The 25,029-nt window shown below is 37.7% G+C and overlaps 2 protein-coding genes and 1 pseudogene across 7 annotated transcripts; 1 reads left to right on the top strand and 2 right to left on the bottom strand.

Moving 5' to 3' along the window:
* Positions 1-70: 70 nt before the first annotated feature.
* Positions 71-2,462, top strand: LOC147297699 (protein ACCELERATED CELL DEATH 6-like; annotated as a pseudogene). Its single transcript, XR_015124089.1, has 3 exons — positions 71-741; positions 857-1,374; positions 1,831-2,462. The product of XR_015124089.1 is annotated as a protein ACCELERATED CELL DEATH 6-like (transcript).
* A 1,497-nt stretch (positions 2,463-3,959) lies between these two features.
* LOC147297698 (cyclin-T1-3-like) lies at positions 3,960-17,131 on the bottom strand. Of its 3 annotated transcripts, none has more exons than XM_086243104.1 (7): positions 16,990-17,131; positions 16,013-16,383; positions 7,325-7,406; positions 6,579-6,713; positions 5,861-6,036; positions 5,628-5,779; positions 3,960-5,294 (listed from the first exon to the last, which is right to left on the bottom strand). In XM_086243104.1, exons 2-7 carry the CDS (start codon positions 16,237-16,239, stop codon positions 4,249-4,251), a joined length of 1,818 nt encoding a protein of 605 aa, XP_086099230.1. In that variant the 5' UTR covers positions 16,240-16,383; positions 16,990-17,131; the 3' UTR covers positions 3,960-4,248. The 3 variants fall into 3 exon arrangements, with proteins under 3 accessions (XP_086099230.1, XP_086099222.1, XP_086099238.1); XM_086243096.1 differs by having other exon boundaries at positions 16,013-16,328; XM_086243112.1 differs by lacking the exons at positions 7,325-7,406; positions 16,990-17,131 and having other exon boundaries at positions 16,013-16,152.
* Positions 17,132-17,678: 547 nt separating this feature from the next.
* LOC147297697 (cyclin-T1-3-like) lies at positions 17,679-23,947 on the bottom strand. 3 transcript variants are annotated; one of them, XM_086255807.1, is made up of 7 exons: positions 23,803-23,947; positions 22,578-22,902; positions 20,590-20,671; positions 20,179-20,313; positions 19,572-19,747; positions 19,312-19,490; positions 17,679-18,983 (listed from the first exon to the last, which is right to left on the bottom strand). In XM_086255807.1, the coding sequence occupies exons 2-7, from the start codon at positions 22,805-22,807 to the stop codon at positions 17,914-17,916; spliced, it is 1,872 nt and encodes a 623-aa protein (XP_086111933.1). In that variant the 5' UTR covers positions 22,808-22,902; positions 23,803-23,947; the 3' UTR covers positions 17,679-17,913. The 3 variants fall into 3 exon arrangements, with proteins under 3 accessions (XP_086111933.1, XP_086111934.1, XP_086111935.1); XM_086255808.1 differs by having other exon boundaries at positions 19,339-19,490; XM_086255809.1 differs by lacking the exons at positions 20,590-20,671; positions 23,803-23,947 and having other exon boundaries at positions 22,578-22,702.
* Between the last annotated feature and the right edge of the window lie 1,082 nt (positions 23,948-25,029).

Raw genomic sequence — 25,029 nt, 5'->3', positions numbered from 1 at the left:
GTGTTAAAATATAATTTCATATTTAGGTACTAATATGTAAAATAATTCATTATTAGTTGGCTTCCTGGATTGAAAGTTATCAACAAACCATTGACAAAGGTAAGAGATGGAGTTCAAAGCCATGGATCCTTGTCTGTATGAGGCTGCAGCATCAGGTAATGTTGGTTACTTGAGAAGAATTACAGATGTTGAAGTATTAAACGATCTTCTTCTTCAGAAAACGCCCAAAGAAAATAATGTTCTTCACATCGCAGCTGAATTCAAGCAAGTAAATTTCTTTGAAAACGTCCCAAGGCAGTCTCCGCTGTTTTGGGTAACCAACAAGAAGGGTGACACTCCCCTTCATGTTGCTGCCATGGTAGGCTGCAGTGAAGTAGTTGAGTTCCTCATTAATCATGCAAAAACTAAGCAACAAGAAACTGATGTGGAAAGCGGAGCAGCGAATGGTGAAGCTTATAAAGAGCTACTACGAACGCCTAACTTGGAACTGGATACAGCATTGCATGTTGCTGTACGATACGGTCGTGATCAAGTGACCAAGTTGCTAATGCAAGCCGATCCTGAGTTGTGTTGTTTAACGAACACTGCTAATGAGTCGACATTGTTCCTAGCTACTACCAATGGCTTTCCATCCATTGTTAATTACATCTTAAGTGAGTCAATTATCTCCTTCTTTTCAGGGGATTAATGGTGTTACAGCTTTGCATGTGGCGGTAACTCGTAAACCCAAAACCTTCAAAGGTAACTGATATATAACTTGGATTCATCTTTGATGATTATACTTCCATGTGGTGATTCATTGATCGTTATTGAATGGATGATTATACTTTCATTTTTCTGCATCAACATGTGCTAGGCATTGTGGAGACTATGGCGTCCAAACATCCAAATATAATTAGACAAGTTGACACACTTGGGTGGACTCCTTTACACTATGCAGCATTTAAAGGAAATCTTGAAGCAACTCAAGTGCTGATGCGACACGATAGTTGTGCTTCTTACATCTTGGACAAATCCGGAATGTCATCTCTCCATGTCGCCGCCTATGCCGGACACACCAAAGTAATGGGAGAGCTTGTTCGATGTCGGCCTGATACTTGTGATTTGCGCAATGCCAAAGGCCAAACAGCTCTCCATGCTGCAGTTTTAGGTGATCAAAGTAGTGTTGTGAAATACATATTGAAAACGCCTAACTTTGAGGGACTTATAAATGAGGCAGATAACGATGGAAACACTCCTTTGCATCTAGCTGCTTTTTACAAAAAACAACCAATTATAAGAATTTTGACAGGAGATCGTAGAGTGGACAAGGCTGCTATCAACAAGGAATTCTCCAAGGCCGTGGACTTTTACTTTGGCGACGATACTGGACAGGTACACAACATATATAAGTACAGTCCTAACTATAATATATAGGCCTTGTTTGGTACCTAGGATTGGATTTGATATGTTAAATGACTAGATGCATGTATATTCTAGGAAGAAAATGGAGGTGTCTTCTAACTTGAATGAATAAGATAGAAAACTTGTTCCCACTAATCTCATGGATCAGAAGGGATAAGTTTCCCCTTATAGCTAATCCATCACTTCTCGTCTGCTTCTTTCAAGTTAGAAGTTTCTTCCTTAAATACACATGATCGAATCTAGTCATTTAATATATCCAATCTAATCCATTGCTTCAAACAAAGCCATAAATATAATTTCATGGTTGTATTCGTATACTTGTATATGTATATGTAGTATGATTCTGAATCCGAGGCATTCCATTGGTGTGCTATATTTGTTTACTTTTAGCCTTAGTAAGTAATAATTCATTTCTCTATGTTTCAGGGTTGCTTTGGTATTGCATTTTCAAACTGGCTGGGGCACTCCATTGGTGTGCCATATTTCCAACAAGTGTGCCGTGATTTTGTTAAATTGGATTCTCAGGAGAATGACACTTCTCACAGAACACAGCGGGACATTGAAGGAAATAGAGAAGAGCTGCAAGCTTATTTGGATGAGGATAAAAGATTTGATACCAATCTAGTGGTAGCAATGCTTATCGCAACTGTTACATTTGCAGCTGCTTTCACCATGCCTGGAGGATTCAAAAGCAACGGAATGGCAATGTTACATGGGAAGGCACTTTTCCATGTGTTTTTTTTATGCGATGCCCTCTCTTTCTTTTCATCAATTTTGGTGGTGTTTAATCATTTTTTGGTTAAAACTCGCTCACGGTCACAGGCCCTTCTAGTCCCATCTTCAACTCTCATACAGTGTTCCATTTTAGTAATGATGATAGGCTTTGCTTCGGGCATGGTCGTAGTGCTACCCAAATACAGTCCGCTTGGCATTCTGGTGCTTATAATATGTAGCCTTTTTTGTTATGAAATCATCGGCAGGATCAGGGTTCAGTATCCAAAAATCTGGCACCAAAGGGCGTTCGGCATATGGTTCCACTCTCGCACGATTTGATGAGATATGACGCTTTGTTAAGTCTACTTGTTTGTGGGAAAATCCACATCGATCCGAACAGCCAATCACGGCTCGACACGTGGCTGGTCAATATCCACCTTGGAGCTGACTCTCAGTGGTCAAACTTTGACCTCCACGTCATCATCACTCAGCATCGCCTCTGCCAGCTCGGACCGGATCTTCACACCGGGCCCTCCATGTTCGGTCCGAGCCGAACCGATGATCTTTTAAGGGATCGAGTGTCCATCTTCCCACGATCATCCCGGTTCGGCTCGGCTCGGCACAGGAGATGGTCTCCTTCCGAGTTCTAGCGTCGACCAGTTAGGGCTCGGAAAGACCCCAATCTATGGGACCGGCTCGGCCTGGAATCCCATGTCCGATCCGACCACACATGGACTTCGTGTCTTCGCATGAGAACATGTGTTCGTATCAGCTCGGCTCGGCTCTCCGCCGCCATTCCCAGGAAGATCACGCTGGGACAAACCGCCACACTTGAATGCACCTGACACAATCTTCTGACAGATAGAATATCAGGCTTGCATTCATGACTACTGGAGCAGTTTGCCTGAACCTTCCAACCTTGCATTTAATGAAGCATTCAATGCAACATTAAATGCTGAGGAAGCAAGCAGCTGAGCCTGCAACTAGGTCTGACCAGGTGCGTGGGTCTCTGGCAACCATTCATTCACATGCAGGTATCTTACTCATTAAGGTTTCCTTTGCTTATATATATATCAAGCCATACGTGCAAAAACACACTACAAATCTACCCACAAACACTTACACAAAATTTCCATTCACCAAAGAGCTTACCCAACTTGCTGAGAATAACCCAGAACATTTGCCTTGTTCCTCCTATTCTCCCAAGTTCATCCCTTGTTCTTCCTCATCCACCATCACTGACTTCATCATCGGAGCGTGTTTGGCTGGTACCACACCGGTCCATCTCCCTTGATCTTGTTTCTCTTGCAGGAAGATCTCAACCAGCATCCACTTCATCATCCAGCAAAGCACCTGATCAGCCAGATCAGCTTATCTAAGTTGTTGCATCTACCTTACTAGAATTTGCATCAACACTACTCTTTTATCTTTCATATGTATCTGTTAGTCTCTTTGTATGGAAATTTTAGTCCCAACTACTGGTTGTGGTATTTGTACTTTCGTTTCCAGAAACAAAGGCCTCGACTTTCTTTAAATTCACTACTTGTTTTTGTTTGCTCGTCTCTTTGTTTACTTGTTTTTGGGTCTCATTCATCAAAAGAAGCAGATCATTGAGTGCTTTTCTTAGTTGATCACAACTCATCCTGACTCTTTTCTTACACTTACATATACATGGCAAAGTTGAGAGAACCTAATACATATATACATACACTAATGGACTGAAAGCCATCTCCTGCCTGATCTCATTAATTCATGATTTGAGAGTTCATAACTTGACAGCAATGGATCATCTGCCTGTATGAGGTGGTAGCGAAGGGTTTCAATGGGTATAAATAACTGAATTGATTAGACAATATCAAAGGGTTTCTTCTCTATTTTAAATATTATGGTTCTACAATCAAATTATCATCATCATCATCATCTAATCTATAGTACAAGGTTACATCGGATACATCTTCAGAAAGAGATGAGATGAGATTTAAAAAGAACCTTTAATTGTATTCCACCTAGGACTTTGAGAAGCCACCATTCTTAGGCATACATGGAAGTTGGCCAAAAATATCAAGATGAAGGAACCTTAGAGCTCAAAACTGACATTACTTTGGGTTCTTCTAAGCAGTAGACACCACCTCAGACATGATTCTCCTGTACATGCCTTTTGTTATCCCTTTCTGTGTGGCCAACACGGCTCACCCTGTTGTGATCTTCTGTATAATCAATGTGATTATGGTGATGGGGCCCAGGCACGTAATCATGTCGCTGCTTCCTTTCTATAACTGTTAGAGGGCTTCCTGCCTTTCTCTTGCGATTGCTTGATTTAGGTGACTGAGATTCTTGTCCGCCATCATGTGTCGATACCTCACCCTCTTCTATATTACTTAAATGTGGTCCACCATCTTCAACACTCCCTTGATGTTTTCCCTGATGCAGGCTCTCATGTTCTTGTCTATTTGAGGGCTTTGACCAGCTTTGTCTCCGGTCCCGCTTATTCTTCTCACTCCCAGAAGCCAGTTCAATACCATCTTCCAGTTCCCTCTCAATCAGATCATCCTCATCCAGCACATCTGTTTTCCGAGTCACATCGCCAGTGGATTTCCTACGTTTCTCCAGTGCTGCCCTTACCTTGTCCTTGTCAATTTTTTTAATAGCTTCCTGAGGTGATCGGCCAAGTACACTTTGTCTATTCTCTAGATTTCGGCCAACTTGTTTGTCCTTCAGTTCCCCTCCTTCCCTTGTTTCACTTTTCCCGAAATTACTCTCTCTTTCTTGACCTTCTTCACTTCGCCTTGAAACACTGTGAGCTTCCCCCACCTTCTCCTGGTGCAATGGCACTGCTTCAGGGTGTTGATTATCTTTGAATTCAACATCCATATTCTCATCCGAAGCACCTTTCAAATCAGCACTTCTGTAATCATTACTTCGACTTTGGGTAGTTCTAGTAGGTCCACCATTCTCAGCATATGATTGCTCAGACCCTGGCCTAGATGCTGGCTTTGAGATTCCAGGTCTTGTACCTCCAGCCTGCAAATGACTGTTGCTTGTTGTATGTTCTTCACTGCTAGTTGTAGCTTTTGCAGGAGGCTGATGAGTAGCACCACTCGCTGCACTTCCTTCAACTTCATTGGAAGGTGGTAATCGATTTTGTTCATATAGTTCCAACATTTGATTGCTAACCTCTGCAGCAAATAATTGTCAATTGAAACTAAGACCAACATATTTGAAAAGAATATTAACTAATGATTTAGACATGATCACATGATTGTATGGATGGACAGAGGGAGAGTTTACAACTCTCCAAAACATTTTCTCCCAGTTGATTAGTTTGAACATTTTAGTTCTTCCACAGACCTACCATCTAACACTCACTAACAAAAAAGAATTAGAGGGGTCGAAAGTAAAGGAAGAGTGTAGAGTGATGAAGAAAATTCATCGGACGAAGAATAAGAGGCTGGGAAAGGACACTATTTGCTGTGTAGCATCACTTATTGAAACAAAACAAGGACACCCACCCTCCAATTGGCGTGGGGTGACATCAAACTCTTGCCACCAGACCTTCTCGCCATCTGATGGAAGCTTTACTTTGAGGAACTTGGCAGCAAGAAAAATGGCACCAGCCGCAATGTGGTGGGGCTTAAATTGCAAGCAAAGAGATGTCCGAAGTCTGCATGCCACATTCCAAGTTCAAGAAGAAAATGAAGAAAGGCCAACAACAAGCAACATATATGAACTAAGAGAAGCATACCCATCATTGACAAAATTCCATGCAACTTGGGCGAGGGCATTTTGAGCTACTTTGAATTTCTTTATTGCCTCAACCAGGGGTTTATATGGATGGTGTACATTAAGATCAAAACCAAGTGTTGCAAGAACAAGCCTCTCACAAAGTAAAATTAATTCTTTCTGCTGTTCATATACCTCCTGCATGATTGTTGCATGTGTATGAATAAACTAAATAAACTGTAAAACAATAATAGAAACATACTTGCATTTTAACACACAAAAAAAAATTTTAAAATCAGATTCGGAAAGAGTGCACATATCTGCGGATCATAGAGTAGAATATTCTTAGATAAAAGAATTATTAGAATGAAGATGGGAAAAAAGAACAGGAAAGAGAGAAAACAATTAGGCAATGCAAGTCGACTTTCGGACTAGGAGATTTAGCAGCCGGCTAACACCTATTTATATGTACTATTGAACACTGTCTTTGTGCTCAACCTACAGAGGTAAGGTGGCATTTCGAAATGGTATAAGCAAAGGGCACATAACAAGCAGTTGGGAACTTAGGGTAAACAATAGAGAAGAAAATAATGGTCCACATATGAGGATTACCTTTGAAAAAAGGAAGAACTAAATGAGTTCACTTAAAACAAGTAACATCAGTAACATAATATAAATGTGTTGGTGGATAAATAGAGGAATGCATTGTACAAGCAATATAGTGATAAGTTGATAACTACCTTCTGCTTGATCCTCTGAACTGCTGCAGGATCCTTTTTATGAATTATTTCATACGAGACAAGGATAACATCTTTCAGTGGGCGGGGAGTTTCTTCAACCTTCCCAGCGAGAAACATACACACTGTTGCAACGGTCTGCACAACATTTTAATAAAAACAAATCATTTGCCCAATTTTTTTATAGGAATCCTTTTCCCAATCAATTCCACCTTAATTGCTTTGTTTTTATTTGGGATAGGAAACATAACAATTATACAAATGAAAGAACACCAATACAAAGACAGATTAGCAGCAGTCCACTAAGGGTTCGCTCCAAGTCCCAACCATTACAACTACAGAGCATCAGAAATGTAACCTTTGCGCAGAACAAACAACTACAGCTAAACAATCAGACCCTAACTAAAATACAAAGAAATCCTAAGAAACAGCTGCCTCCCGGTCCACATTCAGCAGTTATCCTATTCTTTATGTGTTCGTTAATCACATTATGGCTCGAAATGGATCTAACTTGGGAAAGAAAGGAGTAAACCATCAAACTACCCCAATAAAATTAGCTTCCTTCTCAAGCATATGAACAATTTTCCTTTCCAAGATAGAAATAGGGAGTAAACAAATGCAATAGAAACAGCCAGCATAATGCATTACCAATCACCCCAGCTAGAAAGTCTAAATCTAACTTAGATATAAATCAAATAGAACAAGAAAACCAGAGGGAATGGGGACCATTCCAGACTGTTAATACTCACCCTTCTATCATTCTTCGCATGGGATTGGCAAAGGAAGAATCGATGACAGAAAATTATGGCCGTTGCAATTGTTACCTGAGGACTGCATAATAAAATGTTCAGGATCACCATCATGTGGAATCTTTTATCATAAATTGTTTGGTAGAATTTGAGTCACAACACAAGATAATAGATTCAATCCACTATGCAGTAGAACTACAATGTTACTCAGTTCCAATAGCTAACATGAGCCTTCAGAGTTCAAACCTACAATACTTTATTTGAGTATGATTCAATTCAATATTAGTTTTCTTTTAGAAGATAAGCACCGCTTAGTAGGAAACTATGACAAATTTAGATACTTTCAGTGCATATGACCAGCCTTTTAAAACATATATTTTTTATTTTTTCATATATATATATATATATAATAACCTTCCCCGAGGTGTCAGAAAATACCCTCGCCTATTTTGTCCGGCTAACTGTCATTATATGTTTAATTATGCAATTACATGTTTACCCTCGGAGAACATAAGAAGAATCTTGAATTAATACATACCAAAATCAACAACTCAACGGTAAAATGGTTTTAGGAATATTAGGGGCCAAAGACAGTAAAGCAGGGTGTTTGTGCCTTTAGTTTGCACTTTAAAAGTACCCACTTGTGCGATGATAAGTACTACAGAAGAGCTTTTTTTTTTCTTTTCTTCTTTTCTTCAGTTCTTTAAAAAGCATTTGAGGAGACACATTTCATGACTACTTGCAGTCTTTGCATTATTAAATTTTTTATGGTTTCGATTTGATTGAAAATGCCTCGTTGTATCCATTGTGTTCTTGTAGAAGGTTTTGGCAACTTGAATATTCTAAACTTTTTCGTGCGAAACCTATTTTAATTGGTTGATTGATAAACCACCTCTCCACCTCTTTTGTTTTTAACCCATCAGATTTATTTGGAAGGCTAAGGAAAACATAATTGCTTGGATAATTGCTCATGGAAGGGTTAATACTTATGAAACTATTCAACGAAGGAGGCCTCACATTTGTATCACCTTTATAGTGTATCATGTGTAAAGAGAGAGCCAAGAAAATTAATAGCTTATTTCTCCATTGTCCAATTCCACTTATATGTTGGCGCAAACTATTTGGGGAGGCAAGGTTAAGTCGGATTCCAACCTCTTGTGTATCTTTTGGTGACAAACACGGTGCATTTGGTTGAGGAAAAAGATTAATTTGCCCCATTGATTGATTGAGGGACAGGGACAAAGATTAGTAATGCAATTGAAATGCAAACAATTAGTTTGGAAAAGTTGGTCTTCATGTGGTTTGAAAGAAAAGGAATTTTTGAAGTAAAATTTGAGGAGGTGGATTTATTGTGGGATAGCGTGCACTTTTGAGCTTCTTTGTATTAGTATCTAATGAGTTTAGAAATATTACACTCGTTGCTCTTCATGCAGATAGGGGAGCTGTTATTTATTGATATTTTGTACTGTTAAGTTTTGTTGTGTTAGGTTTGTGTAGTAAGGAGGATGGTACAGTTTTTACCAATCTGTTGGGGAACTGCTTGTTCACTGCTAGCTATACTTTTGTACTTTGCTCACTTTTATGGTGTCTATTTGTTCATTTTATACTTCACATCACCTCTACAATGATATTTAGCAAACACTCTGCAAGTGCTTTCACTTATCTAAAGCATCATTTAGACCTCAGAACCTGACACTGTTTGTTATATGAATAACTTTTTTTCAACATCCTTTTTCAGCGGTTTATAAACCTACCAAACATTGCATCAATACTATGCACAAATTGCAAATCAGTACAAAAGGCATTAAAATATATGAACAATGTTGAACACAGAAATTACATAGAACACAAGGCTGATAGGTGTCATAATGATTTTTATCACACAAAGTTAACCCCATGTCTGCAAAATAAAAGAGAAAATAATATCAATAGAGCTTCATCAAGAACGATGTCTAATCATCTCCATCTTTTCTAGGTTGATATAAGCACTCCTTCCTCTCAAACAAACATTCAATAGGGTTTCATTGAAAACGATGTCTAATCATCTGATGCTTTCATTGAAACATCATCTACAAAAATTCAATCTAGGTGATGCAGGAGACGGTTACAATACCTAATCTATTCTAGCTTACAAGTTATTTCTAGATATTTCCTTTTTAAGTGTTTTCCTTTTCTAGTTAGGATTCTAGTAATTTTCCTTATTTCTAGGAATTTAAGTGTTTTCCTTTTCTAGTTAGGATTCTAGTAATTTTCCTTATTTCTAGGAATTTCCTATTTTATGCTTTAGGTTTTCTCTATATAAAGAACCTTAGGTGCTATGTTTTAGGGCACTTTTTATCATCATTATTAATCAAAGTTTTCGAGTTTTCGAGCTTTATCTTTTTCTGGTGGATTCCAGAGTTTTTTTCTTCAAGTTTGACACCCGCGAACTTGAACCTTCAATTCTAAGACCAACGTTTGTTGTCTTAGTGCATCCGACTGCGTCAAGTGGTATCAGAGCAGGCAATCTCCTACTATTTTCAAAGCTTGAACAGCTATGGGTGATCAACCAGTAACCAGGGCCGACATGGAGGGTTTCACAGCGAGTTTGAACGAATCAACCACGAACCTGGCAAATCTGGTGGCAGCGTTAACTAATCAGATTGCAGCATTAACCAATCAGATTGCTAACGCAGGACAAGGTGGAAACAACCGACCGCCTGTTAGAAACAATCAACAACAAGGCAGGCATAACCGTGTCGCTGTTGATGACTCTAGCTCAGAGGAGGAATTGGAAGAGGAAGAGGAAGAACAAGGAAATCAAAATAATCAGGATTACAGAGTGAAAGCTGATATTCCATTGTTCTATGGTACTATGGGTGTAGAGGACTTTCTCGATTGGCAAATTGATGTTGATCGGTTCTTTGATGTTATGGAAGTCCCGGAGAGTAAACAGGTTAAGATGGTGGCTATCCGGTTAAAGAAGACTGCTGCTGTTTGGTGGGATAAATTGGCTCTCCAAAGGCAAAGACAGAGGAAGGGTCCAGTTAGAACATGGCGCCGAATGAAGCAGCTAATGACTGAGCGGTTCTTACCGGAGGACTACGAGCAGATTCTTTACAAGATGTACATTGATTGTGTACAAGGAAGCAGGACCGTGACTGATTACACAGCAGAGTTCTTACGTTTCTCTGAACGTAGTGACTTAAACGAAACAGAGAATCAGAAGGTGGCTAGATACATCAGTGGTTTAAGGGGCTCTCTTCAAGGGAAAATAGGGTTACAGACTGTGTGGACAGTTCAAGAAGCATCCAGTCTAGCCTTGAAAGCGGAATTGATGGAGAAATCATCTCGGGGTTTCACAAATTTCAGGAGACCCTCGGTTCAGAACAACGTCGAACCAGCCGGAGAGAAGGACAAAGGCGTGGTTAACAGAGATTCCAACTCTAACAACAAAGGAGCAAGTAGTTCCATTAGTGGCATTCAGAAGGACAGAGCACCCACTCCGAAACAGAACACTCCTTATGCTAGGCCAACCCTCGACAAGTGTTTCCGTTGTCAAGGAACAGGTCACAAGTCGAATGTTTGTCCCAGTAGGAAGACGGTTGCATTGCTAGAAGAAGAGGAAGACGACTTTATGGAGAATGAGGAGTATGAGGGAGTTGAATTTGCGAAAGAGGAATCTGAGGACAGAATCAGCATTGTTTTACAGCGACTGTTTCTATCATCCAAAGAAGAGGGACAACGCAAGAATCTGTTTAGAACGCATTGTTCTATTCAGAACAAGGTGTGCAATGTGATTGTTGACAATGGGAGCTCCGAGAATTTAGTTTCTCAAAAGCTGGTGGAATATTTGAAACTACCCACGACTCGTCATGAGAAGCCGTATGGTCTCGGATGGGTGAAGAAAGGATCTAAAGTAGGGGTTAGTGAAACTTGCAAAATTCCTTTATCAATTGGTAAGCATTACAAAGAGGAGATAATCTGTGACGTTTTGGATATGGATGTTTGCCATATTCTCCTTGGGCGACCATGGCAGTACGATAACGACATTACGTACCGAGGACGAGACAATGTGATCATGTTTACATGGGGGAATCATAAGATTGCAATGGCTCCTGTCAAGGATTTTGGTAGCGTTGCAAAAGAGAAGAAGTCAAGCTTCCTAGTCATGTCGCATGATGATAAAGAACTTGACAAGGCTGTTAAGGAATCACAGTGTTTTTATCCGGTTGTGGTCAAGGGGTTGATGAGTGCCGTGACGGAGGAGACAACAACTCCACGTGAGGTGTTAGAAATTTTGGAAGATTACAAGGAGTTAGTTGCTGAGGAACTACCTGACAACCTGCCTCCTATGCGTGATATACAGCATCACATTGACTTGATCCCAGGTTCTAGTCTACCTAATCTTCCCCACTATCGAATGAGCCCTAAAGAGAATGAAATTGTAAGGGAACAGATTGAAGATTTGCTGAAGAAAGGGTTAATCCGCGAGAGCATGAGCCCTTGTGCTGTACCGGTTCTTCTCGTTCCAAAGAAAGGTAATCAGTGGCGAATGTGTGTTGATTCTAGGGCCATCAACAAGATCACAATCAAATACCGGTTTCCTATCCCTCGGTTGGAAGACATGCTTGATGAGTTGAATGGATCAAAGGTGTTTTCGAAAATAGATCTTCGAAGTGGGTACCATCAGATTCGAATCAGGCCTGGAGATGAATGGAAGACTGCTTTTAAGAGTAAAGACGGATTGTACGAGTGGTTAGTGATGCCTTTCGGCTTGTCAAACGCACCTAGTACTTTCATGAGATTGATGAATCAGGTTCTCCGTCCTTTCATTGGGTCCTTTGTGGTAGTTTACTTCGATGATATTTTGATCAATAGCAAAGCCAAGGACGACCATTTGGAGCATGTAAGGCAGGTGTTACAAGTCCTCCAAGAAAATCAGCTGTACGTGAATTTAAAGAAATGCACATTCTGCACAAGCAAGCTGCTGTTTTTGGGGTTTGTCGTTGGTGAGGATGGGATTCAAGTAGATGAAGCCAAAGTGCGTGCAATAAAAGACTGGCCCGTTCCCAAAACCGTAACTGAGGTACGCAGCTTTCATGGTTTGGCTACTTTCTACCGGAGATTTGTAAGAGACTTCAGTACTATTACTGCACCTATTACCAAATGCTTGAAGAAAGGGAAGTTTCACTGGGGACCAGAACAAGACAAGAGTTTTGCATTGATTAAGGAGAAGCTTTGTACTGCTCCTGTGTTAGCATTGCCGGATTTTGATAAGATATTTCAAGTGGAATGCGATGCTAGTGGTGTAGGAATTGGTGCTGTGTTATCTCAGGAGAAAAGACCAATAGCTTTCTTTAGTGAAAAGCTAAGCGAAGCACGACAGAAATGGAGTACTTATGATCAAGAGTTCTATGCGGTATTTCGAGCTCTTCGACAATGGGAGCATTATCTGATTCAGCGAGAGTTTATTCTGTTCACTGACCACCAAGCTCTGAAGTTTCTTCACAGCCAGAAAGTGATAAATAAGATGCATGCTCGTTGGGTAAGTTTTCTGCAAAAATTTCCTTTCATTATTCAGCATAAGTCCGGAGCTCTTAACAAGGTAGCTGATGCTTTGAGTAGAAGGGTTTCCTTGCTAACTACCTTAGCACATGAGATTGTGGGTTTCGAATTTTTGAAAGAGTTATATGAAAGTGATGCTGAATTCAAGGAATTATGGGACAAGTGCAACGGTAAGCATCCTTCTGCAGACTTCCATATTCGCGATGGTTATCTTTTTAAAGGAGACAGACTGTGCATTCCTTGCTCGTCGTTACGAGAGAAGCTGATCCGAGAATTGCACAGTGGTGGTCTTAGTGGTCATTTGGGACGGGATAAGACAATTGCAAGCTTGGAGGAAAGGTACTATTGGCCGCACCTTAGGAAAGACGCTGGAGCTATTGTTCGGAGGTGTTTTGTTTGTCAGGTTTCTAAGGGACAATCTCAGAACACAGGTCTTTACATGCCGTTATCTGTTCCTGAAGATATCTGGCAGGACCTATCTATGGATTTTGTGTTGGGGTTGCCGAGGACGCAACGAGGTGTGGATTATGTGTTTGTTGTTGTCGACAGGTTTTCCAAAATGACACACTTCATTGCTTGCAGAAAGACCGCAGATGCAACCAACATAGCCAAATTGTTCTTTCGGGAAGTTGTGCGTCTCCATGGGGTTCCGAAGTCAATAGTTTCCGACAGGGATACTAAGTTTCTCAGTCACTTCTGGATTACATTATGGAGGATGTTTGGAACAAGTTTAAAACGAAGCTCTACAGCTCATCCCCAGAGTGATGGGCAAACCGAAGTAACAAACAGGACGCTGGGTAACATGATCAGAAGTGTTTGTGGGGATAAACCGAAGCAGTGGGATTTAGCTCTACCGCAGGTCGAGTTCGCTTACAATAGTGCCGTACATTCCGCAACAGGGAAATCACCATTTACGTTGGTATATACCTCTGTCCCGAAGCATGTGGTTGATTTAGTTCCACTACCGAAAACTCCTGGAGTTAGTGCGTCAGCTGAAGCTATGGCTAAAGACATTTTGGACACTAAAGAAGCAGTCCGAGCTAGATTGGAAGAAACTGGGCAAAAGAACAAAAGGGCAGCAGATAAAAAACGGAGGCTCAAGGTTTTCAAAGAAGGTGATGAAGTAATGGTGTTTCTCAAGAAAGAACGGTTTCCAGTTGGTACTTATCGCAAGCTTCAGCCTCGCAAGTATGGTCCATTCAAGATTTTACGAAAGCTTAATGACAATGCTTATGTGGTAGATCTACCAGACGACATGAGCATCTCTCATACGTTCAATGTAGCAGACATCTACGAGTATCATGCCGATGGTGTTCTTTATCCAGATAAGAACTCGGGGACGAGTTCTTTGGAGGTGGAGGAGACTGATGCAGGAGACGGTTACAATACCTAATCTATTCTAGCTTACAAGTTATTTCTAGATATTTCATTTTTAAGTGTTTTCCTTTTCTAGTTAGGATTCTAGTAATTTTCCTTATTTCTAGGAATTTCCTATTTTATGCTTTAGGTTTTCTCTATATAAAGAACCTTAGGTGCTATGTTTTAGGGCACTTTTTATCATCATTATTAATCAAAGTTTTCGAGTTTTCGAGCTTTATCTTTTTCTGGTGGATTCCAGAGTTTTTTTCTTCAAGTTTGACACCCGCGAACTTGAACCTTCAATTCTAAGACCAACGTTTGTTGTCTTAGTGCATCCGACTGCGTCACTAGGTACCTATATATTTACTTCAATCCTTTATTCTTATCACCTCAATCTCTTATCAAAAAATAATAATAATAATAATAAATTCTTATCAAAAGTTAGGGCCCATCCATGAGGGACTGTCATAGACTGTTATAATTCCTAATGATTCTTTTGGCTTCACCTCAATTAGGGTCCACCAATGAAAGAAATGTAAGTTTTTGGCAACATGGTCATGGATGTGTCTTCACGGCCAGAATAATATAAAATGTCTAATCAAATGTATACATTCCAATCTCCAAGTGTGCTCAGTCCTAAACATCTCTTTCTCAGGATTTAAAAGAAGGTTGGGGTATGATGTCATGTCCAATTTTATTGGATTTCCCCAAAGGGACGATCCATTGGTCATGTAGGAGTAAGTTTAATTTCATCCCCCAACATCCAATTCTTTGATCGCCAGATGACAACAAATAAGGATTCCAAAATGAAATCCTTAATAATTTATTTTTTAAATAAGAAAAAAAAAATCCTCAACATTTCAAATGAGGATTTTTAACAAGTAAAATTTAAAAAGATAAAAATCAAATGTATACTATGGAAAGATGGACTAAGGTGATCTAACATTTTTTGGTTACACGCAACAAAATTGAATGCATGTACCAACTTGAAGGGACAATTTACTTCATACTGAAGAGATTAAGCAAACAACAGGCTAGCTGAGACAAAGGTCAAGATAGTAAGGTAAATTGCCTATAACTTTTTACAACAATGAGGCCTTGGAAAAAGTTAAGGTGGAGATAAACAATTTGTGCAGACTATCCTTAAGTAATTCAAAAAAAGAAATCACAAATCAAAGTTAGACAGGAAAATCCCATGTCAACGAGAATTGAAGTCCAGATGAAGAGTTTAACATAAAATAAAAAAACAAAAAAAAAACAAACAGAAATCCATTAGGCATATGAATTTAAAAAGGAATTAATGGTGTGTGCCATCATTATTGTGTATCCACTCATTTTGGATGTTGTAATAAGAAGCCACAGAAAATGCTCTATACTATAGAAACTTTTGTATAATATTCCTGCTGGGCATTTAAAGGGAGCGAACACAATGCTTCAAAACTTCATATGAGCTTTTCTAACAACATTTTTGAGAACATCAAGCAGAATTCAACAGTTATTCCATGCAACAATAACTCTGATATTCTGCTAACTTATAATTATTATACTAATTAAAATATACTGTAGAGTGCTAGCAGGCATGTACATACAGGTTGTACTTTAACAAATTTAACAACATATTAAGATACAAATGAAATAAAAATTTATCTAAGAAAATATAAAAAAGGAAAATGCACAAAGGTCTAGATAAGAATAAGAATTGATGACAACCAAATAACGGTAATACTACATCTTTGAAAATAAAGGATAAAAAGAAAAAGGTAGATAAGGCTTAAAACTCACACTTTAAGTCGCATCCCCAAATCTTGTAGAAAAGTACAGTATGACTTGCGTAGATATGCCTCTTTCTTTAAGTCGATGCCATCTTGTTTAGATGGAGAATTTTCTTCAATTTCCTTCCTGGAAAAGTACCAACAGGTTCCTTCCTCTGGGTTGTCCTGAGCGTGTTTATAGGAACCACTTTCACTCATACCATGATTAGAGGAATCACCAGACAACAAAGAAGCCATACGTATCTCTGTTCACCAATTAAAATAACTCTGACATACACAGTTCATCGGTGTTGAAAACTGTAAAGACTAAATCACCCAGCAGCCTCCTGCCCATGGCATACCAAGATGGGTCAGAAACAGGGGGCGCAAGAGCATCACAAACTGGAATCAAAGAAAATGTGAGATATAAACAGGAAAAAAAATTCAAGAAAATACACCCAGTGTCCAACGAAAATGCAAAAGCAAACCCAATCAGTGCCACACAACACGCATATGCAGGCACGGCTTTTCACATAAGTATCTCTTAAACTCTACAGAGACCAAATCTAACCAAATGTGTACTAAAACAACAGCTATTAAAGAAACCCCTGGGTATTGCTATTTCTCTTAGTAGATTTTTAACTTCCCAAATGTTTATTTAAAGTCAAATCATTGAACTTTGATAACGATTATGAGTAAATTGAAAACCGCAGTGGATATACTACTCTGAAAATCACTTGGGCATTATCTTAAAACCCCATTTTTTGCAAGTGAGCCATGGGGAAAACACACACTGACACATACCACACTTTTTCCGGAAAATTGTAGCAAGCGATTATTATTCTATCGAAACAGAGAAGACCCAATTTTTGAGTTCGTGTCAGGTTGCAGATAACACAAATTTTATAAATTTAGCTTAAACAGGGATAAAGAAATTCGATGCCTTCAATACAATTGAATATGAATACAACGAAAACCACAAACCAAAGTTAAAGAAGTGATTGTTACCTTGAATTGTTGAAGACGGAGGTAGTAGGGCAGGAAAGTGCCGACTTTGCCCAATTCGAACTTAGGGTTTTATACTGTGAAGCGAGCAAGAGGAAGAGAGATCGCTGTTCTGAGGGCCAGCATAGGCCTTTGGGTGCTTTGTATTTTTGTTTTCATATTTAGTTTCCCTTTTTCTTTCTTCGTTTCCCTATTTCCTTTTTCGTTTTCTTTTTTATCAAGCTATTTCGTTTTTCTTTAAGGAAAAAAAAAAAACAAATAAGAAACAAAAGATAAGAAAATCATCACTATTTCCGGTGAAAAGAAAAATTATAATCATATAATGACTTATTTAGTTATTTGTGGAGCATAACTCGAAATTAAATTTCAGCCGGAATTATTCTTGACATAAATTGATTACTTTAGAGTAAACATCTTTGTTTTATGGTTAGACTCAAAAACTATCTGAATCTTGATATATAAAATGTCAACTACATTCTTATTATACTGGAAAACACTTCTTTTTTTTTTTATTTGATGAGGGGCATTCAAACTTGCCTCTCCAATGTTGTGAAGAAAAAAATACCATAATCAATTGATCCCCTTTGACCTAACTCATATGAACCCAATTGTAATTATAAATTTCAACATTGAGTGTTTCAAGCCTATATGAAATATAGGTCACTTTCATAAAGAGATCATAGCAAGAAAAATGGGTAAATGAGTTTTTTTTTTTTTTTTTTCATAAATAGGTAGAAGAGATGAGAACTCAAAATTATCAATCCAGGATTATAACAAATTTAGGCAAATTTGTACTATATTCATCAACTTCATTCTCAAAAAAAAAAAAAAAAAATGTCCATCGACCATATTGCCCCAACCATGTCTTGGCCACTGGGCTTGCAAGTGATTAAATCAAGACATCTTTGGCAAGAAGTAGACGCTATCTCAGACATGGTTTTCCTGTACTTGCCTTTTGAGATCCCTTTCTGTGTGTCCAACCCGGTCCACCCTGCTGTGATCTTCTGTATAATCAAACCGATTATGGTGAGGGGTTCCAGGCTCATAATCATGTCGCTGCTTCTTCTCTACAGCATTGAGTGGAGAGCTTCCTGCCCTTCTCTTGCGGTCACTTGATATGGGCAACTGGTATCCGTGGCCACCATCATCAAGTGCAGATAGCTCACCTTCTTCCACATTATTTAAATCAGCTCCAACATCACCAAAAACCTCCTCCTGATGTTTTCCCTGATGCGGGTCCTCATGTTCTGGTCTATTTGAGGGCTTAGACCAGCTTTGATTCCTGTCTCGCTTGATTTTCTCACTCCCAGCAGCCAGTTCAATACCATCTTCCAGTTCCCTCTCAATTAGATCATCCTCATCCATCAAATCTTTTCTTCGAGTCATATCACCCTGGGACTTCCTTCGTTTCTCCAGTGCTGCCTTCACCTTGTTTTTGTCAATCTTTTTGATAACATCCTGAGGTGACTGGCCAAGTGCACCTTGTCTATTTTCCAAACTTCGACTGAATTGTTTTCCCTTGGATTCCCCTGCTGCTTCTCTCGTTTCACAATTCCCATTACTTTCTTGACCTTCTTCACCACGTCCCTCCAACCCAAATTTTGATATGTTATGAGCTTCTCCTACCATCTCCTGAGGAGATGACACTGGTCCAGGCTGTTGATTATCTTTGAATTCAACATCAACATTCTGGTCCAAAGCATTTATCATTTCTGTACTTCTGTGATCAATATTTCGACTTTGGGTAGTCCTAGTAGGTCCATCATCATTGTCAACATCTGACTGCTCAGATGCTGGCCTAGATGATGCAGGCTTCAAGGTTCCAGGTTTTGTACCTCCAGCCTGTAAATGACTGTTGCTTGAAGCATGTTCTTCATTGCTAGCTGTAGGTTTTGCGGGAGCTCGATGAGTAGCACCACTCGCTGCACTTCCTTCGACTTCATTGGAAGGTGGAACTCGGTTTTGCTCATATAATTCTAACATTTGATTGCTAACTTCTGCAAAAAATAATTGTGAACAATTAAAGCTGACACCAACTGTAATTACTTAAATATTTAACAACAAAAAATTAGACACGGTCAAATAGTGCAAATTTTGCCCAGCAAAAAAAAAATAGTTGTCCAAAACATTTTCTTTTTATTCTTAATTTTTTTGAGAAACTTTTTAGTATTTCTCAAACTAAATAGAATAGTAAAAAAATCTTACTATCTACACCGAGTAAATAAAGAATTAGAGGAATAAAAGTAAAAGAAGAATCTGGAGTGATGAAGAATAAAGGGTGGGGTTAAGGACACTGACACACTGTTGATTGCTCTGTAGCATCACCTACTGAATTAAAACGAGGACACCCACCCTCCAATTGGCGTGGGGTGACATCAAACTCTTGCCACCAGACCTTCTCGCCATCTGATGGGAGCTTTACTTTGAGGAACTTGGCAGCAAGAAAAATGGCACCAGCAGCAATGTGGTGGGGTTTAAATTGCAAACAAAGAGATGTCCGAAGTCTGCATGCCACATTTCAAGTTCAAGATGGAAATGAAGAAAGGCCAAGAATGAGCAGCACATATTATTTTTGATAAACATACCCATCATTGACAAAATTCCATGCAACTTGAGCAAGGGCATTTTGAGCTACTTTGAATTTCTTTATTGCCTCAACAAGGGGTTTATATGGATGGAGAACATTAAGATCAAAACCAAGAGTCGCAAGAACAACCCTCTCTCCGACTAAAATCAATTCCTTCTGCTGTTCATATACCTCCTGCAGGATTTCAACTTGTATTATTACACGAATAATAAAATAAAAAAACAGAAACGGATAGAGAAGACATATTCTAGGACAATGATATAGTATTGTTGTTTGATAAAAGAAGTATTAAAAATAAAAGAGAAGCAGCTGGATAGACCACTTGATCTGTAGTATTGCAACATGAGTGTGGACAAGTCATTGTGCTCCACCTGCAGGGGGGGAAGTTGACATGTCCAAATTCTATAACCAGAGGGAACGTAATTGCATTTGAGAACTTGAAGTAAAACAGAGAAGAAAAATTAATGGTACACAAATCATGAGTACTTTAAATAATATTAGGAAGAACTAAATGAGTTCACATGAGATAAGTAACATCAATAAGAAATATCTTGATATATGAAGTAGAGGAATGTCTTGTATAAAAGCACTGTAGTGAAAACTACCTTTTGCTTAATTCTCTGAACTGCTGCAGGATCCTTCTTATGTATAATTTCATATGAAACAAGGATAACATCTTTCAGTGGCCGTGGAGTTTCTTCAACCTTCCCAGCAAGAAACATACACACTGTCGCAATGGTCTGCAGAATAGTTTTATTGAGTTTAGTCAATAAGGTTTGATTTATTCAATGTAAACCTCACCTTGATTCCTTCTTGTGCTCTCTTTTCATAAGTTTATATTCAATCAATAGCGTCTATTTATGCATGATATATATTTAGAATTATGTTTTCTTGTCAGATATATGGCATGTTATATTGACAATGATCCAAATTGACAATCTCACAACATAACATGCTAGATCAAAAAAACAAAGCCAACAATACGGGAAGGGGGCATTCAAGTTTTCAATGCTCACCCTTCTATCATTCTTTGCATGTGATTGACGAAGAAAGAATCGATGACAGAAAATTATGGCTGTTGCAATTGTTACCTGGGGTCTGCATAACAAAATGTACAGAATCATCATCATGCTGAATCAATGAGTCAAAACAAGGTAAAAAATCTACTATGCAGTAGGAGATTTACAATTTTAATTCCAGTGGTTAACATAAGCCTTTCAAACCTACAAGGTTATTGAGTAAGATTCTACTCAATACTATTTCTCTTTTCAGAAATAAGCACCGTTAGAATGAAACCAAGAGCACGTTAGATATCTTCAGTGCTAATGACTAATTGACTAGTCTTTTTAAAACTCATATGAATATTGCGTTTATGTTTAAAATTATATATATATAATGACCTCTCCTGACATTTCAGAAAATATCTATCATCTTTGTCAGGTTAACTGTCTTTATGAAATAGATGTACATCCAATCACACTTTTACCCTCAGAAGAGTTAAGTAATCTTAATTCAATTCATGCTCAAATCAGGGTTAAAATGGTGTTTTGAAAATATTTAAGTGAGGTAGTCATGTCCTCACAACATACAAGAGTTAAGCCCTGTTTTGGATGGTGTTTCAACAGGGCTCTCCTGCTTTTGCATTTGAAAAGTACCCAATTGTGCATTTAGTAAGTTCTCTTGTGCTTTTACTTTCAATGTTTTAGGTGCTTTAAAACGCATTTAAGGTGATGCTTATCAAAGGTACTACTTCTTTGAATTTTTATTAGACATCTCCATCATCTTTTTTATAATATTTCAAAATATATACGAAAAGCAAACTCATCCATGCATTATTATGATATCAATTTTGGCTCTTTTACTTCAATATCACTTCTAGAATAACATTTACCCAACACTCTACCAGTCCTTTCACTTATCTACATTAGCAAACACTTGATCAATCACTTTTTTATATATTAAGCTGTTAAGGTTGATAAAAGAATCCTTTCTCGAAAGGAATTTCTGATTCTTCCAAACATCATCTGCAGTGCACAAATGCAACCTAGGTCCCTATAGTCTATATATTTACATTGTTACACTTAATGGTCACCTTGGCATGAATTAATTGGGAATCATCCAATGAAATAGATATAGTCCTAGTCAGCAACATTGGTCTTGGACAAATCTTCATGGCTAAGATAATGATATTTAGTAAAATTCATACATCCCAAGTATTCTCAGTTCAATAATATATTGATGAGAAAACGTTTAATTATTAGGGTTTAAACAAAGGTTGGGCTTTGAAATATCAGAAAGGGGTAGGTTTGTGATTTTGAGCCTACAATGTCCAATTCTCCGATAGCAAAACGGCCCAAAATAAAATGTGGATTCCAAAATCCTTCAACATTTCAAATTGAGGATTTTAATACCTATTTAGAAAAAAAGAAAAGAAAAATCAAATGCATATATGACTTGATAGTGTAACATCTAACACTGTTTGGTCCTGTGCAACAAAATCATATGAGGGGACAATTTGTTTCTAAATGGAGGGCATCAAGCAAGCAACAAGTCAGCTGAGAGAGTGGTCAAGGTAAAAAGTGTATGGTTTCTTATGGAAATATCCCCCAAGTGTATGACTTTCATGGGGATATTGTTATAGTTTGATACACTTGCATCAATCTTCAAAACATCATATATCTTTCTAACAACAATCTTCAGAGCATCCAGCAGAACACAATGTAACAATACTTCTGGTAAAGTGCTATAAGCAATAAGGCATGTACAGGTTGTGGTTTAAGAATTTAGCAGCATGCTATGATACAAGTGAAATAACAATTTATTAAAAAGGGGGAGGCACAAAAGTTAAGATAAATGACATACTATAAGATGAAATGTCAACTTACTAACAGATATACTGCTTGGGAGAAGAAAAAGGTTATGTCAACTTACTAACAGAAATACTGCTTGGGAGAAGATAAGGTTAAAACGGAAAGCAGTTTAGAGATAGGGCTCAAAAACTCACACTTTAAGTCTCATACCCAAATCTTGTAGAAAAGTACAGTATGACTTGCGTAGATATGTCTCTTTCTTCAAGTCAATTCCATCTCGCCTAGATGGAGAATTTTCTTCGATTTCCTTTCTGTAAAAGTACCAAAATGCTCCTTCTTCTAGCCTGTCCTGAGCATCTTTATAGGAACCACAATCATTCACTCCACTATGATGAGAGGACTCAGCAGGCAAAAAACCAGCCATATGTATATCACCCCACCAATATAAAATATATCCAATATAGATAATGTATGTTGTTGAAAACTGTAAAGACTAAATGACCAAAGTCCAGTAGCTTCCTGTTCATGGAATACCAAGATGGGTCAGAAACAGTTGTCCAAAATGTATTATGAAATAAAAATAAAATAAAATAAAATACGAGATGTAAGCATAAAGCTAAAAAAACAAAAAACAAAAATATATCATGTAATCATGAAACATTATAGTTTACGGAACTGTAAACTTCAGCACCCACTTAGTGATTCAATTACTAACAAGAAGACCTTACAAGTAGACAACGAATAAACCAAACAAAATGCCTTTTTTCACATATTTTACTATTTTTTCACCTCATCTTCCACTAAATCAAGCTTTCCTGTTTCTTTTTCCCACTTTTTAACTTTTTGCTTCCATTTTCATCTTGAAATATAGTACCAAATTCATGCTTCTTTCATCTTCAAGATCTAAAAGACTTCATTAACCACCTCTCATAGCTACCTCAATCATTCCCAAAGTTCATCAATATGCAAGTGACGTAAGTGGTCTTCTTGTTACTTCTTTGGCTACTACGAAAGTTAAGAACTTGAAGAAAAAAAATTATAAGTTTTGATAAAGAGTATATTGAACAAAACATGGATATTACCCTATCTCTCTCACCATATATACATATATAAAACTATATTCTTCAACATTTAATCCTTACCATTTTCTAAAAAAGCCATTTGTAGGAAATTCAATCAAGATAACTATAGCATTATCCTAAAACCCCAATAATCCCAGGCAAAAATTAAAAATAATAGCAAAAGATTCTTCCATCCAAACCGGAAAAAACCCATTTCTTTGTTTGTGTATGTGCGATATCAGAAGAGCTAAATTTAGTAAAATGAGCTTAAAAGGATTCGAAAAATTCGATGAGTCTGATAGAATTGAATGGAGAAACTAATAGCCCGAAACCAAAGTTAAAGAGAAGTTTTTGTTACCTTTAATTGAGGAAGGCGACAGCACTGGGGCACAATACCACCCGCTCTTCCCAATTTGGATTTTAGGGTTTATGCTGTTGGAGAGCGAGAGAGAGCGAGAGAGAAGAATCGCTGCCTCGGCTTTAGACTTTAGAGAGCTTTTCCATTTTCTTTTTCTTTTTCTTTTTCTTTTTCTTTTGTGCATTTTTGTAATTGTTTTTTTGTAGTTGCCACGTATGCACGTACGGATGTGTGAGATCTGAGATGGATTTTTAATTTACTTTTATTTTTTGGGTCAGAATTTTTAATTTACTAACTGAATACTTGATTTTTTTTTTAGTAAAATATTTTAAAGTCTATTTTACAGCCATTTTTATGTTAAATAAACTCACTTAAAAAATTATAATGATAAATATAGACCTACTTTTTGACAAATAATCTCACGTTATAACTTTTTTTATGTTTTGAGTGCTGAGCACTTGACGTGTTTAAAAAAAAAAAAAAATTGGGCAAAGTACCACTGTCGGACATTGACTATTATTGTCAATGTTTGACAATAACAATTAGCAATAGTCATTTTTACGTTATAATACAGGTGGATGTGACTTTCATAAGTTTGAATTGTGTGTTTTATGTTGGTTTCATTAGTTTTTGACATGTTTATATAAGAAAATACATAAGATATATCTATAAATATTATTTGTATGCAGTTCAAATAACTACTGTTACACAATAACAATTGTTGAACACTCGATGAACAGTGTCGAACGCTCGGTGGGTTCCGTGTCGCGCGTATTTTATTATAATGTTATTGAGATTAGTCCAACTCTACATTAAGGTTCGATTCCCTCTGATATAACCAACAAAATATTTTAATAATTAACTCTTCATTATAGTATTAAATGTTTTTTTTACAACAAATATTTTAAATATTTAAATTATAAATCTTAAATATAAGGAAAAATAAATGATATTGATCACTAGAGTATACAAAGTGAAATGCCCAAAGTTACAATTGTAACTTCTTCATTTTGTACTTTGATGCATTAGGATTATATTTTATTATACCAATTATTGTGTTATGACTTATGAGTTGAATCAAATACAACTGTTTCACAATAATAAGATAAGTTACACTGAAAGCTTTAAGATAAAACCACATATTTAGATGTATCTATTGAATTATTCCTCACTCATGTTAGATTTTGGTGATTAAATTGTGATAATATCAATGCAAACTTAGGGAGC

Source organism: Dryas octopetala, chromosome 1, assembly GCF_963921425.1.
Source record: "Dryas octopetala chromosome 1, drDryOcto1.1, whole genome shotgun sequence".
NCBI classification, from domain to species: domain Eukaryota; kingdom Viridiplantae; phylum Streptophyta; class Magnoliopsida; order Rosales; family Rosaceae; genus Dryas; species Dryas octopetala.
This window is presented reverse-complemented; position numbering and strand designations above follow the sequence as displayed.